This window comes from Rana temporaria, chromosome 3 (assembly GCF_905171775.1).
Source record: "Rana temporaria chromosome 3, aRanTem1.1, whole genome shotgun sequence".
Lineage (NCBI taxonomy): Eukaryota > Metazoa > Chordata > Amphibia > Anura > Ranidae > Rana > Rana temporaria.
Window position 1 is genome coordinate 459,872,974 of NC_053491.1, and position 16,702 is coordinate 459,889,675.

The following is a 16,702-nucleotide window of genomic DNA, read 5'->3' on the forward strand; positions in this document are numbered from 1 at the left end:
CCTAGACCGAACGAGCAGGAATCTAAGGGGAGAAAAAAAAAAATTTAACAAATGGGTGAACTCACGCTTTAAAGCGGAGGTGCAGCCGCGATTTTTTTTTTTTTTAAAGTCAACAGCTACAAACGCTGTAGCTGCTGACTTTTAATGAGGACACTTACCTGTCCTAAGCGCCCTCGATGTCGGCCCCCTAAGGCCGATCCCTCGATCATGGCAGGTCCCGGCGCCGCCATCCTCACTAAGGGAAACCTACTGGACATGCACGATTTGCGCGGCTCTTTACAAATGGGTGGCTGTTCTCTGGGATGCACGCAGTTCTCAGTAGACAGCGCACCCCATTCCCCAGAGGACAACGTGAGGAGGACAACCAGCCGTGGACTAGGAAGAGGCAGATTTGGAAGATCGCCTAGCAACCGGCATTTCTGCTAAGTAAAAAATGTTTTTTTGTGCATTTTTATGTATTTATTTATTTATTTTTAGGGTGGACCTCCGCTTTAAGCTTGGGGGAAGGAATTGTTTTGCAATCAAAATGGATTGGAGATAATAATCCCAATGCAGGGACCCCCTACTAGTGAAAGAGCAGTCTCTGCCCGATATGACCGTCTCCATGAAGAATAGACAAGTTACATTTCACAATATGAACCACTTCCCTGTAACCAAAAACGATCTGCCAAGCATGTCTACAGACCATTTTAGGTACTGTATTTATCAGCGTATATCGCGCATTTTTTTGCCCTGAAAATCAGGGCAAAATCATGGGTGCGCGATATACGCCAATACCCGCTTCCCGCGCTGTGTTTGAACCACTGCGCTGACATATACCGAGCGCAGTACACTCGGGTATAGTCGGGCAGGCTCGGCTCCTCTAGCGGTCACGTCCTTTACGTCCTTTACGCGAGAGGAGCCGAGCCTGCCAGACTGTACACGAGTGTACTGTGCTCGGTATACGTCGGCGCAGTGGTTCAAACAAAGCGGGGATCGAGCGGGGAGGACACCACGATGGCCGCAGAAGGACGCCGGACCGGACGAGGCCGCCGATGGACGACGGGCAGGACGCGATGGACGACGGGCAAGACGCGATGGACGACGGGCAAGACACCGACGAGGGGCATCCAAACTAAGTATTTTTTTTTTTCCAGGAATTTTCCTTTAAGTTCGGGGGTGCGCGCTATACGCCGGGGCGCGTTATAGCAAGATAAATATGGTACTTCCTCCGGGCATGGTGCCTTTTTATTAATTCTGTTATTAAAGTGAAAAAAAAGCCCAATTTGGCTTAAAATAGCCCCCCCACCCCCATCTTGCCTAACCTGAATAATAAAGATCTGTGTACAAATTGTAAGTCCGGTCACATGATCCACATGCTCAGGCAGCACTTCACAACGTCTGGGAAGCTGCGGGATCACGTGACCTGCCTAACCTGTTGGGGAAAAAAATATGTGCGCGCTTACCGAACTTTATTCTGCTCTGGTCCGGTCACTTGATCCTGTAGCCCTGGGCTCAAATTTTCTCTACAAAGCTGAGAATAAATTGGTAGATTCTCACTTTATTCTCTTTTTTTTTTTTTTTTTTTTTTTTTAAGCTGCTTGTGCATGTTTTGTGATATGCTGGATTGAACAGATGGAGGCTGTCGGAAAGATAATTGATCATACTGTCAAAGTGTGTCTTTAGAGCCCACAACACTTTTAACATCAAAGCTCAAGGCGCAGGGTTGGATTAATGCTGAGCCTGTGAGAACAGGTTAATATACAAGTCGGGAGTGGATTGGTCCAATGGGGAACCAGGGAATATTTGCTTTCATTACGAAAAGAATCCGGAATTTCCAACGGGAAAACGTCCATCGGAAATTAAGACGGGAAAATTGAGAACCTGTTCTCAATCTATTTCTGTCGGAATTCCCAACAGAAAAAGTCCGATGGAGCGTACACACGGTCGGAATTCCCGACAGAAAAAGTCCGATGGAGCGTACACACGGTCGGAATTCCCGACCAAAAGCTCCCATTGTACTTTTTCTGTCGGGAATTCCGACTGCGTGTACGGGGCTTTAATGTTTGAGCTGGGTGTATAGGTTTATAGTCATTTTTTGGCTACTGATTATCCTGGATTTTTCCCTGTTCCAATGAAGAGAATGGGCCGGATTCACAGACACTGGCACATATTTATGCCACTGTAGCGTATCTCCTTTACGCTACGCCGACGCAGCGCAGAGAGGCAAGCACTGAATTCACAAAGCACTTCCTCCCAAATCTGCGCTGGGTTTCTCAGGCGTAAATCAGCGTAAGTGGAAGTGGGTGTGAGCCATGCTAATGAGGCGTGACCCCATGCAAATGATGGGCCGAGCGCAAGACAGATACGTATCGCTAACTGTGCATGCGCGGTCCCGTGGGCTTATCTCAATGCGCATGCTCACAATCACGTCGGAACAACTGCCTAAGATACGACGGATCACTGCCTACGGCGTGAACGTAACCTACGCCCAGCCATATTCCCGTCCAACGCAAACAGGGTAAAACACGACGGCTTGAGTTCCCTTGTCCATACCTTTGCATGGGTTGCGCCTCATATATGTGGAATAACTTTAGGACAGACGTACGACTTACGCGCAACAGTCGTAGCCTGCGTCGGGCGCAGGTACGATCGTGAATCGGCGTATCTCCCTCATTTGCATATTTAAATAGAAAATCAATGGGAGCGGCAAATGCGTCCAGCGTAAATATGCGCCCACGATACGCCGGCGTAGGCAAGTTACGTCGGTCGGATGAAGCCAATTTTCAGGTGCATCTAGTTTTGTGGGCACGACGCACAGATATGACGGCGCATATTTGCACTTACGCGGCGTATCTCGAGATACGTCGGCATAAGTGCTTTGTGAATCCGGGCCATTGTGTTTTATTCCTTAATCTTTCTTTCTGATCTCACTTTCTAATTGACTGCTTTGGACATGGAGTGTAAGTCGCTGCATGGAGATCACTGATCTCATCAGGAGTCTCCACTTCTTTTTAGGCTTCATGTACACGGGACATTCGAAAACGTCTTCTGAACGCTGGAAACTTGACAGCTAGTAACCGATGGCTAAAAACTTGCGTTTTGCCGCTTTTACATACCGCGTTTATGAGAGTTTGACTTCTGAAGCATTTTTTACAGATAACCTCAGGAGACCCTCCAAAATTCCCACAATTCAGGAAAAACTATTGATATTATCTATTCCAGCCTTTCTGTGCGAAAGGAGAGAGCAGTGTGCTTGTATGTAGATAGATTTTTTTTCTGTGCGTTTTAACTATGGATCCTCTCTCCTTCCATCCCTCTATCTATCTATCCATCCATCCATCCCTCTCTATCCATACATCCATCCCTCTCCAACATATCCATCCCTCTCCATCTATCCATCCCTCTCCATCCAATCATCCCTCTCCAACATATTCATCCCTCTCCATCCAATCATCCCTCTCCAACATATCCATCCCTCTCCATATATCCATCCCTCTCCAACATATCCATCCCTCTCCAACATATCCATCCCTCTCCATCCAATCATCCCTCTCCATCCAATCATCCCTCTCCAACATATCCATCCCTCTCCATCCAATCATCCCTCTCCAACATATCCATCCCTCTGTATCCATCCCTCTCCAACATATCCATCCCTCTCCATCCAATCATCCCTCTCCAACATATCCATCCCTCTCCATCCAATCATCCCTCTCCAACATATCCATCCCTCTGTATCCATCCCTCTCCAACATATCCATCCCTCTCCATCCAATCATCCCTCTCCATCCAATCATCCCTCTCCAACATATCCATTCCTCTCCATCCAATCATCCCTCTCCAACATATCCATCCCTCTGTATCCATCCCTCTCCAACATATCCATCCCTCTCCATCCAATCATCCCTCTCCAACATATCCATCCCTCTCCATCCAATCATCCCTCTCCAACATATCCATCCCTCTCCATCCAATCATCCCTCTCCAACATATCCATCCCTCTGTATCCATCCCTCTCCAACATATCCATCCCTCTCCATCCAATCATCCCTCTCCATCCAATCATCCCTCTCCAACATATCCATCCCTCTCCATCCAATCATCCCTCTCCAACATATCCATCCCTCTGTATCCATCCCTCTCCAACATATCCATCCCTCTCCATCCAATCATCCCTCTCCAACATATCCATCCCTCTCCATCCAATCATCCCTCTCCAACATATCCATCCCTCTCCAACATATCCATCCCTCTCCATCCAATCATCCCTCTCCATCCAATCATCCCTCTCCAACATATCCATTCCTCTCCATCCAATCATCCCTCTCCAACATATCCATCCCTCTGTATCCATCCCTCTCCAACATATCCATCCCTCTCCATCCAATCATCCCTCTCCAACATATCCATCCCTCTCCATCCAATCATCCCTCTCCAACATATCCATCCCTCTCCATCCAATCATCCCTCTCCAACATATCCATCCCTCTGTATCCATCCCTCTCCAACATATCCATCCAATCATCCCTCTCCATCCAATCATCCCTCTCCATCCAATCATCCCTCTCCAACATATCCATCCCTCTCCAACATATCCATCCCTCTCCATCCAATCATCCCTCTCCATCCAATCATCCCTCTCCAACATATCCATCCCTCTCCATCCAATCATCCCTCTCCATCCAATCATCCCTCTCCAACATATCCATTCCTCTCCATCCAATCATCCCTCTCCAACATATCCATCCCTCTGTATCCATCCCTCTCCAACATATCCATCCCTCTGTATCCATCCCTCTCCAACATATCCATCCCTCTGTATCTATCCCTCTCCAACATATCCATCCCTCTGTATACATCCCTCTCCATCCAATCATCCCTCTCCAACATATCCATCCCTCTCCATATATCCATCCCTCTCCAACATATCCATCCCTCTCCATCCAATCATCCCTCTCCAACATATCCATCCCTCTGTATGCATCCATCCATCCCTCTCTATCTATCCATCCATCCATCCCTCTCCAACATAACTATCCCTCTCCATCTATCCATCCCTCTCAAACATATCCATCCCTCTGTATGCATCCACTCCTCTCCATCTTTCCATCCAATCATCCCTCTCCAACATATCCATCCCTCTCCATCCAATCATCCCTCTCCAACATATCCATCCCTCTGTATCCATCCCTCTCCAACATATCCATCCCTCTCCATCCAATCATCCCTCTCCAACATATCCATCCCTCTCCATCCAATCATCCCTCTACATCCAATCATCCCTCTCCATATATCCATCCCTCTTTAAGCATCCATCCCTCTCCATATATCCATCCCTCGCCATCCACTCCTCTCTATCTATCCATCCCACTCCTCTCCATCCATATCCATCCCTCTCCAACATATCCATCCCTCTCCATCTATCCATCCCTCTCCTCTCCATCCATCCATCCTTCCCTCTCTATCCATCCATCCTTCCCTCTCTATCCATCCATCCTTCCCTCTCTATCCATCCTTCCTTCTCTCTCTCTCTCTCTCTCTCTCTCTCTCTCTCTCTCTCTCTCTCTCTCTCTCTCTCTCTCTCTCTCTCCATCCATCCCTGGATGGAGAGAGGCCACAACCTGCGACCCCGTGTTGGCACAAAGAGCAGGCAGGGGGATCCGGCAGGGATGGGGGAGAAAAAGGGGGGTGGGAAGAATGAGGAACCGAGGAGGAGGTCCACCAAGAGCGGGCGGGGCCCAGAAGGATAGAGGGGAGCGGGGAAGACCGGGAAGAGGGACACACCAGCCGCAAAGAGACAAGGACCCTGTAATAGATATATAAATAATCAAAAACGGTTCGTTATGTGAACCAGAAAACAGAAGTCTACATGTGGGGGGGGGGGTGAAGAAATAACAAGCAACGATACAGGAAGAGAACATACATTTCTCAGGCAAACCCCTCCCTCCCACAGAGCTGATTGTTGTTTGATTGGCCACTGGAAAGCCTCCTGTCCTGGAGGCAACTTGAAGTTGCCTTGTAAGTTGCCTCATGTCGCGCTGTGATTCATACTCAAGTCGTGTCCACGTTGCTTCGCAAAGTCGTGCTGGAATTCGTGTTGCCCCTGTGTGAATGGAGTATTATGCCGCGTACACACGGTCGTTTTTCAGCATGAAAAAAAACGTAGTTTTCCAGCATGTCCAAAAAACGAAGTTTTTCCAACTTCATCATTAAAAACGATGTTGCCCACACACCATCGTTTTTGAAAAATGATGAACAAAGCGCGGTGACGTACAATGGCACTCTAAAGGGGAAGTTCTATTCGCCTTTGGGCTGCTTTTAGCTGATTCCTTGTTAGTAAAAGATGATTTGCGCTTTTTTTTTTACCAGAACGAGCGCTTCTGTCTCACAACTCGCTTCTGGACATGCGCGGGTTTAAAACGTTGTTTTAGCCCACACACGATAATTTTTTAGAACACGAAAAACGACATTTAAAAAAAAACGACGTTAAAAAATGCAGCATGTTCGAATTTTTTTTCTTTCAGAAGCCGAAAAACGATATGAAGCCCACACACGATCATTTTAAACGACTGTGTGTACGCGGCATTAGACTCTGTTCTATAGTATTTGAAACTAAAATGTAAACAGCTTGGAGGAGATTGCACTTTATGTGGTCCGTTCGTCTTAACCAGACTGCATTTCTTTTTAGTTCTCGGCTGATGCGGATAAAATGGAAAGTTTCCTGAAGGTGGTGCGGTACCTAGAGCTGGAGATGTATTGTACCGATCGGCTGGAAAAGGTAAATATCAACCCATACATGCAAAGTTTAAGTACAAAGTATTTTGGGGTTTTCTAGAGAGAGAAAAAACTGCAGAAGCGGTTTGCTTTCAGTCTCTTTCTCTCTCTATCTCTCTCTGAAATTCAGAGGGCCCTGTCTGAACAGAGCAGGAAAAAAGAGACAGGATTTCCGCCTGGCCTCCTCCGCGCAGCAGTGCACCCTGGCGTTCCACATCGGGGACATCCAGCGCTGACATCCCAGACTCCTCTTTCCAATGAGCTTGTTTTACTTCACTCCATGGGAGTTGCCCCTTATATTTTATTGCACCTAATAAACCTATAAACTGTCTGCACTTAGCCCTGGTTCACACTGGTGTGATTTGACGTGTCAAATCTGCAGCATTTGCTGGCAATGACACCGTCCTAATCAGTACGACGCTGCATCAAAGTAGTTTCTGTACTACTTTTTTGCGATTTCGGCCCGCGATTTACATTGATATCGGTGCAGAAACCTGCACAGATGTCCTTGTATTCACAGTCAAAATCGGGACTGACAGGCGGGAGTGAAATCGTGCGAGTTCTGCTTCACTCCCGCAGCCCAATGTGAACCTGGGCTTAGAGGCACTTTTTTTTTTTTTGTTTGTTCTCCAAACTGACCTCGCATCAGCCCAGGAAAGACTGTTGCTGCTTCTTATTGTATCAGGAATTCCTGCAGACTTTTAAAGTTACGGTGCGTTTTAGGCAGTAATGGACCAGTGCGTCTAAAACGGTAAACATTCTGCCATTTTCTTATCTTCCCAGTACTTTCATCTTCTCCTGACCCAAATACGAGAGATCCTGGAGAAACACACAGACCCGAAGGTTCTGGAGAGCTGTTCCCGGGCACTCTACGCTTTATCTGACCGCAAACAGACCTTGCACAAGAAGACAGACCTCACGGTCAGCCAATTGGTGGACGGGCTCAGTGACTACTTCCTAAAACTTCTCCCAGACATCATGCAGGTATTAGATTCACACCGGCCAGTTCATAAAAATGCCTTGCTGCGATTTGCTCAAAAGAAAACCAACGCAGAGGAAAAATCCAGAAGAAGCCATTGCTGACCTTTTTCTGAAAATGGTAATTGATTGGCTGTCTCTGGCTTTAACACTTTGAGACACTGACCCCAAAAAAGCAGAGAACTCTGCATAGAATCGGGAAAATGCTTTGTTAAGATTTCCAGGGGGAAAGAATCGCAATCTCGATTCTTAACGATTAATCGTGCAGCTCTACTCTGCATCTTTTCATTGTATGTTTACCTTGAAGTGCCCAAGTTTGTGACAGGAAAGTAGAGTAAAGAGGAGAGGACATTACTGAGAGAAGGAGAGTAGCGAGAGAGTATGAGAATCGCCATACTAATCTGTGATCGTTATTTTCCACCCTATTTTATGTCAGTAACTACAGGCATTGTGTGAAACATAAACAGCTTGTTTTGCTACTAGCAGCCATTTTACCTCCACTTTTCATTCTCTTTGGGTAGTATAGATAAGAGGGAGAAACTGTCTGGTGGACATAAAAAGTAGATACTATGCCAACGTAACTCTGAGAGGCAAGAGCAGTATTCACAAAGCACTCGCCCTCAACGTTGCGCCGGCGTAACGTAAATTGGCCGGCGTAAGCCCACCTAATTCAAAGTAGGAAGGTAGTGGGCGTGATCTATTTAAATTAACCGTGACCCCATGTAAATGAAGGGCCGAACGAACGACGCATGCTCGCGCATTCTCAGAATCACGTCGCATATACTACCTAAGATACGACGGCTCAATGCGTACGACGTGAACGTAACCTACGCCCAGCCCCATTCACGTACGACTTACGTAAACGACGTAAAATACGACGGCTGTTCCGACGTCCATACCCTAACATGACTTACCCCTGCTTTATGTGGGATAACTTTACACCGGACAAACGCCTTATGTAAACGGCGTAGAGTACTGCGACAGGCGCAAGTACGTTCGTGAATCGGTGTATCTAGGTCATTTACATATTCAACGCGTAAATCAATGGAAGCGCCCCTTGCGGCCAGCGTAAATATGCGCCAAAGATACGATGGCGTAGGAGACTTGCGTCGCTCGGATCAAGCCAAAATTCAGGCGTATCTTGTATTGTGAATTAGGAACATAGGGCCAGATCCACAAAAACCTGGCGTAACTTAAAAAATCCCATTTAAGTTACACTGCCTTAAAGTTTCTACCTAAGTGCCTGATCCACAAAGCACTTATCTAGAAATTTCAGGCTGTGTAACTAAAATTCCGCCGGCGCAAGGCGTTCCTATTCAAATGGGGCGAGTCCCATTTAAATGAGGCGCGCTCCCGCGCCGGCCGTACTGCGCATGCGCGAAGTTACGTTACGCCGAGTTTTGAGGATCGCGACGGCTTAAAAAAGTTGCGTCGGGGAAAAAAAAAAATGACAGCGGCATGCATTCCTGAGGGAGAACTCCATGCCAATTTTCAAAGAAAAAACCGGCATGGGTTCACCCCCCAGGAGCATACCAGGCCCTTAGGTCTGGCATGGGTTGTAAGGAGACCCCCCCACGCCGAAAAATTGACGTAGGGGGTCCCCCTACAATCCATACCAGACCCGTATCCAAAGCACGCTACCCGGCCGGCCAGGAAAGGAGTGGGGACGAGCGAGCGCCCCCCCCCCCCTCCTGAGCCGTGCCAGGCCGCGTGCCCTCAACATGGGGGGGTTGGGTGCTCTGGGGCAGGGGGGCGCACTGCGGGCCCCCCCACCCCAGAGCACCCTGTCCCCATGTTGATGAGGACAGGACCTCTTCCCGACAACCCTTGCCATTGGTTGTCGGGGTCTGCGGGCGGAGGCTTATCGGAATCTGGGAGTCCCCTCAAATAAGGGGGCCCCCAGATACCGGCCCCCCACCCTAAGTGAATGGATATGGGGTACATCGTACCCCTATCTATTCACCTGTAGGCAAAAAGTTAGTTAGTAAACACACAACACAAGGCTTTTTAAAATATTTTATTATTCTGCTCCGGATGCCCCCCCTGTCTTCGTTATTAGCTCAATTAGCAGGGGGGGCTTCTTCTTCCGCTCTCCGGGGGTCTTCCACTCTCCGGGGGTCTTCCACTCTCCGGGGGTCTTCCGCTCTCCGGGGGTCTTCTCCGCTCTCCGGGGGGGGCTTCTCCGGACTCCGGGGGGCTTCTTCCATCTTCTCCCCTCTTCCGCTCTTGACTCGGCGAACCCCGGTTCTTCTGCAGCTCTCCGGTGCCTTCTTCTTCAGCGCTGGCTGCCTGCTATGTTTGTGTGTTAGCTCGATTTCAAACAGGCAGCCAGCGCGGTCTTCTGTGGCGTCAGGGTCTTCTCTTCCTTTCTTCCGATGTTGCCTCGTCGCCTGTTGTCGCTGTAATGATGGAAGCGCGCCTTGCATCCCATTTATACAGGCATCACCGTCCCATCATGCTCCGGTAGGTACCCACGTGGTGGGTGCCTACCCACCACGTTATCTATGCGTTATCTATGCGTAACTGATTCTATGAATCAGGCGCATAGATAGGACCAGTGTGTAGATACACCGTCGTATCTCTTTGTGAATCTGGCCCACAGTATATATATATATATATATATATATATATAAATGGGCATATCTGTTCTGCAGTGGTTACTGGGCTGCTTTCAAACTGATCTGGCGGGTTACCTGCACTAAGCCATAGACTTCTATTACCTGCGAGTTTTTGTGAGTTTTCTGAAAGTGCACCACACCTACAGGATATAATAGAAGTCTATGGCAAAGTGCAGCTAACCGGCAGGAAAGCCACAAGTGAACTGTGCTGCACCCACGGTGCAGGTAACAACAGCGCATCAGTGTGAAAGCAGCCTTAGGTCCCTTTCACACAGTCAGTCCGAACCCAATCGGGACCTCCATTCACCTCTAAGGAGTGGCAGATGTAAATGGACTTGTCTCCTACCTCCAATCCTATTCACTTAAAAAAAAAGTAGAGTAGAGTGGGCTCTATAGAGTAGAATGGGCTGCCATCCACCTGCTCCTCTCATTGTGGCCCGTGACCGGTTACCGAGTCGCAAGTGGCCCTTGTTCTTCAAAAGGTTGGGCACCCCATGTCTAGGTTATACATGCTCACCGGGTATTCTTTGTCTAGGTGTCTGATCTGGATGAAGACGATGTCTATAATGCTGCTGCCACAATGAAAAGACTTTCGGCTCTGTACAGGTAACACTTCCAAATATGAAAGAAATGATAAAGAGATGAGTAAAATTATTTCAATATGAAACAAGGGGTCTTGTTTTTCTTGGACTGCAAAATGACTTGCCTGTGTTGCTTCATATCAATAAATCACATAATTTTTTTTTAATTGTGAGAAGGAAGTGGGGAAGATATTGCCTAGTGAGTAAGTTGATTCCTTCTCTCTTGTTGAAGCCGCTGAAGTTCAACTTCGTGCCTATAGAATGAGAACAATATACATCTATATCAATCCCTGACTGACAGATCTATGATTTTTCTTTTTCTTTATTATTACAGTTAGACCCCTTTCACACTGGGGCACTTTGCAGGCGCTATGACGCTAAAAATAGCGCCTGCAAACCGACCTGAAACAGCCGCTGCTGTCTCTCCAGTGTGAAAGCCCCGAGGGCTTTCACACTGGAGTGTTGCGCAAGCAGGAAGGTAAAAAAAGTCTTGCTACCTGCATCTTTGGAGCGGTGTGTATACCACACCTCCACCCCTCCTGCCCATTGAAATCAATGGGAAACCGCGGCTATACCGCCGGCAAAGCGCCTCCGCAAAGTGGTGGTTTTAACCCTTTCTCTGCCGCTAATGGGGTGGTAAAAGTGCTCTGCTAGCAGCCGAAAAGCCGCAAAATTGACAGTAAAGCGCTGTTAAAAATAGCGGCGTTTTACCGCCGACGCCACCCCCACCCCACTGTGAAAGGGGCCTTAAAGTGGAAGTCCAGTTAAATACTAACTATACCTTAACCTGCTCCCACCTCCATTATAAGCCTACAGCTGTGGCCAAAAGTTTTGAGAATGATACAAATATTAATAAGAGTATGGCACAACTGCAAACCTACCAAGACATGGCCGGGCAAGGAGAGCATTCATCAGAGAAGCAGCCAAGAGGTCCATGGGAATTCTGGAGGAGCTGTAGAGATCCACAGCTCAGGTGGGAGAAGCTGTCCACAGGACAACTATTCGTTGTGCACTCCACAAATCTGACCTTTATGGAAGAGTGGCAAGAAGAAAGCCATTGTTAAAAGAAAGCCATAAGAAGTCCCATTTGCAGTTTGCGAGAAGCCATGTGGGGGACACAGCAAACATGTGGAAGAAGGTGCTCTGGTCAGATGAGACCAAAATTTTACTTTTTGGCCTAAAAGCAAAACGCTATGTGTGGTGGAAAACTAACACTGCGCATCACCCTAAACACACCATCCCCACCGTAAAACATGGTGGTGGGAGAATCATGTTGTGGGGATGCTTTTCTTCAGCAGGGACAGGGAAGCTGGTTGGAGTTGATGGGAAGATGGATGAAGCCAAATACAGGACAATCTTAGAAGAAAACCTGTTCGAGTCTACAAAAGACTTGAGACTGGGGAGAGGTTCACCTTCCAGCAGGACAACGACCCTAAACATACAACCAGAGCTACAATGGAATGGTTTAGATCAAAGCATATTCATGTGTTAGAATGGCCCAGTCAAAGTCCAGACCTAAATCCAATTGAGAATCTGTGGCAAGACTTGAAAATTGCTGTTCACAGACGCTCTCCATCCAATCTGACAGAGTTTGAGATATTTTGCAAAGAACAATGGACAAACATTTCACTCTCTAGATGTGCAAAGCTGGAGGAGACATCCCCAAAAAGACTTGCAGCTGTAATTGCAGTGAAAGGAGGTTCTACATATTTATTTGTAAAAATTGTTGAAAACCATTTATCATTTTCCTTTCACTTCACGATTGTGTGCCACTTTGTGTTGGTCCATCACATCCATTTAGGTTTTTGGTTGTAACTAGGGATGCACCGAAATTTCGGCCGCTGAAACATATCGGCCGGCCGAAATTTTGCCGAAACAGAAAATGTTGCCGATAATGGTGCCGAAAAAGGGGCGGGGTCATCCCGCTGGGTGCCGCCGTGTATTATCCCGACGCGCCCCTCAGAGTCTCCCCTCCTCCTTCTCACTCCTGTGTACATATGCTCATACAGGTAAGGTACGGCAGCAGCATGCATGCCCTGCAGACAAGGCAGTGCCCCAGCATTATTACCACACACAGCCCGGGGCTCCCCCTCCACTCCTATTGTCAGTGCCGGCCACTACTTGGACTTCTTGTTGGCTCCTCAGCTTGTTAAAGTGCTGGAAACGGAAGAGGACAATCCGAAGTTCATCCATTCAGAGGCCAAAAATAAATCTTCCTCCTCCTCCCGCTGCTGCTAGTGGCAGCTCCTCCTAGCGCCCGCCCAGGAAACTGACATGGAAGGAGGGGAGCAGCATGCATTCACCCGGCGTGGATGTGCACAGAGCACCAGTGCGTTTATACGCCCCGGTGTTTTGCGTGTACACCCCGGTGTTCTCTGTGTGTACACCCCGGTCTCTGCGTGTGCTCAAAGAGCCGCGGATGGGGGGACTCTGCACATGGGCACTGACAGGAAAGGAGAGGGGGCACACAGTACACAATACTGCTTACTTCCTAACCACTGCCTTTATTTGGAACCCTCTTCCACACAAATGTTTTATTGCGTTACCGTTATTCCAATCTCTTATCAGCCAAGGTTCTGTCAACCGTCAGGGTTCCGGTCTATAGCATGCATAGATTGCTCCATGGGCAGAGGTAGATTGATTTCCTATAGTTTCAGCACCAATATCACTTACCACCCCATTGACCACAATGACCAGTACACCAGACCATGTTTACCTCACCACTGATGGTCAGTGTACCACAACATGCTCCCCACTGATGGTCAGTCAGTGTGCCAGAATATGCTCCCCGCTGATGGTCAATGTGCCAGAACATGCTTGTGACGAGATCCTTTGCTCGCCCGGTTCTGCTCTCCCGACACTCCTCTACTACCATTGAGTCAGCTTGCAGATTGCAACGTCTGATGGTCCAGTCATCCAAGGTTCCGGGATCCGAATTACAGCTATGTGCCATTCGGACCCATTAAGAACAAACACCAGGCAGGCTGTATGTAAGTTCCAACAGGACTCTTTATTTTCAAGTACACAGCACACTTTTATACAGAATTTGGAACATCCCACTCCCAACAACCGCTTTCCTATTGGTCAATTGTAAAGTATATGCAGTCTTCACTCAGGTCCTCCTTGACCATGCAAATGAGGACTTGAAATAGTCAACAGGGATTGGTCCAATAGCTTGGATAGAAAGACTTGTGTATTGAGACAGAAGCCCCAGGGGGTAATCAATGTACACAATAACCCGGTCTACTTAATTACTACCTCTGAGAGGTTACCTTCCTTTAGACAATAGAATGCTAATTCAATACAGCTGACAGGAGGCTTCTGACCTTTAGAACAATACAAAGTCCCTTAGCGTAAACACATACATCTTCAAACATACATAATAGATTAAATTAACCTTCAATCCACAATTCTAGCCAGACGGACTGTCTCCGACACCCGCTCTTAACCTGCAGAACACAATAAAAGGTATTTCACAAGCTGGTTCCACTTAGCATTTCAATAGTCTGAGCTAAGCATTGAAGGGTCATTGTCTATTGACCTAGTCAGGACAACTATACCACTTGTAATGTGTCCAGTATCTCCTGCAATGAACTGTCAGTAATGTCCCATTTTCTGATATACACGAATTAGGATTTCAAGTAGAAACATTCTAGCACTGCAAGGCCAGGTCCATGACAATGCTCATATCTGCTAAAGGTGCACCGCATGGAAGTTTTGCTAATACTATTAGCAATGTGTTATATAAAAATGTATACGTTTTATTTAAAATATATACTGTCATTTTTGGTATGGGTCATTTTCGGTTTCGGCCTGACATTTTTTTTTATTTCGGTTTCGTTTCTGAAATTTCCATTTCGGTGCACCTCTAGTTGTAACATGACAAACGTGGAAAATTTCAAGGGGTATGAAAACTTTTTCAAGGCACTGTAGGTTGTAGTCTATCATTCTGTTCAAAAATTACAAAAATAAAGTTTTCCTGGAGTTTGGCTACGTGCGTTTCAAGATGAAGATAGAATAAAACCTGCATTTTGTACCTCATTTGTTTTGCTTTATTTCCATTATGGTTAATATGAATTTCAAGTTCAACTTTGGCAGCTGATTGGTTGATGCTTGTTAGCCCTCATGCATCCTGGATTTTTGCGATCTCTCCTGTTGAGACGCCTTTCCTAAGGCCCAGTTCACACTGGTGTGACATGCGCTCCGACTTTGAGAGCACATGTTGCACGACAAGTCGCGCCCCATTCAGTGCAATCGACTTAGAAAAACATCCCTGCACTACATTTGGTCCGACTTCGGCACAATTTGCATTGACTTCTGTTAACCACTTAAGGACCAGATTTTCCCCCTTAATGACCAGGCCGTTTTTTGCGATATGGCACTGCGTCGCTTTAACTGACAAATTGTGCGGTCTGTACCAAATCCTTTTTTTCCCACAAATAGAGCTTTCTTTTTGTGGTATTGGTCACCTCTGCATTTTTTTTTACTATAAACAAAAAAAGACCGACATTTTGGAAAAAAATATATATTTTTGCTATAATAAATATCCCTCAAAAAATGTAAAAAAAAGTAATTTCTTCATCAGTTTAGGCCGATATGTATTCTACGTATTTTTGTTAAAATGCAATAAGAGTATAATGATTGTTTTGCGCAAAAGTTATAGTGTCTACAAAATAGGGGATATATTTATGACATTTTTAGTATTCATTTGTTTTTTTTTACTAGTAATGGTGGCGATCTGTGTTTTTTAGCAGGGCTGCGACATTGCGTGGTACAAATCAGACACTTCTGACACTTTTTTGGGACCAGTGACATTTATACAGCGATTGTTGCTATAAAAATGCACTGATAACTGTATAAATGACACTGGCAGGGAAGGGGTTAACACTAGTGGTGATCATGGGGTAAATGTTTTCCCTAGGAGGTGTTTCTAACTATGGGGAGAGGGGATTGACTGCAGGAGGAGAGAGATCGCTGTTTCTAAACACTAGTCAGAACGGGATCTGTTTGGTTACATTGACAGGACTCCATTCTGGCTCTCTGTGGTACGATCGTGGGTGACCGGCGGACATCGCGGCCACACGCATCAGCTCAGCCCACTGTGCAGCGCGTGCGCGCGTGCCTGCTATAGCTCCTAAAAGAGCCGACATACGCCTACGGCAATTTAAGGGAACGAGCCAATGTGGTCGGCAAGTGGTTAACCGCTTGCCGACTGCCTCACGCACATTTGCTTTTTTTTTCTTCAAAATTTACACTCTGTTTTTGTTTATAGCGCAAAAAATAAAAACTGCAGAGGTGACCAAATGCCACCAAAAGAAAGCTCTATTTGTGGGGGGGAAAAAGGACGTCAATTTTGTTTTGGAGCCACATCGCACGGCCGCGCAATTTTCAGGTAAAACAACGCTGTGCCAAATCGCACAAAGTGGTTCGGTCATTTGGCAGCCAAATGATCCGGAGCTGAAGTGGTTAAAGAAGTCATATGCAAGTCTTGACGAAGTCGCCCTGGGATGTCGGCTTCAAAGTCACGGCAGTGTGAACCGGGCCTAAGCGATTTAGGCTGGGTTCACACCATTGCGAATTGAATGCGGGATCTTCGCATTTGCAGCAGATTTTGACCGGTTCTCTATGGAGCCGGTTCACATATATCTGCAGCGGGTCTGGTGCGTTTTGCACGTCTTTTGATCCGTTTCAGGTCCAAATTCGGCCCAAAAGTTGGGCTGAAATCGGACCTGAAACGGTGAACAGGACGCACCGGACCCCTGCTGGGAG

General features: G+C 47.0%; 1 protein-coding gene across 2 annotated transcripts in view; it reads left to right on the forward strand.

Moving 5' to 3' along the window:
* The window catches only part of STAG3 (stromal antigen 3), a 137,122-nt gene that overhangs the window by 67,295 nt on the left and 53,125 nt on the right, over window positions 1–16,702 (forward strand). For both annotated transcript variants that reach the window (XM_040346752.1, XM_040346753.1), the window contains exons 18-20: window positions 6,671–6,760; window positions 7,540–7,740; window positions 10,888–10,958. In XM_040346752.1, the coding sequence (XP_040202686.1) occupies window positions 6,671–6,760; window positions 7,540–7,740; window positions 10,888–10,958 (362 nt within the window). The remainder of the gene's footprint in view (window positions 1–6,670; window positions 6,761–7,539; window positions 7,741–10,887; window positions 10,959–16,702) is intronic.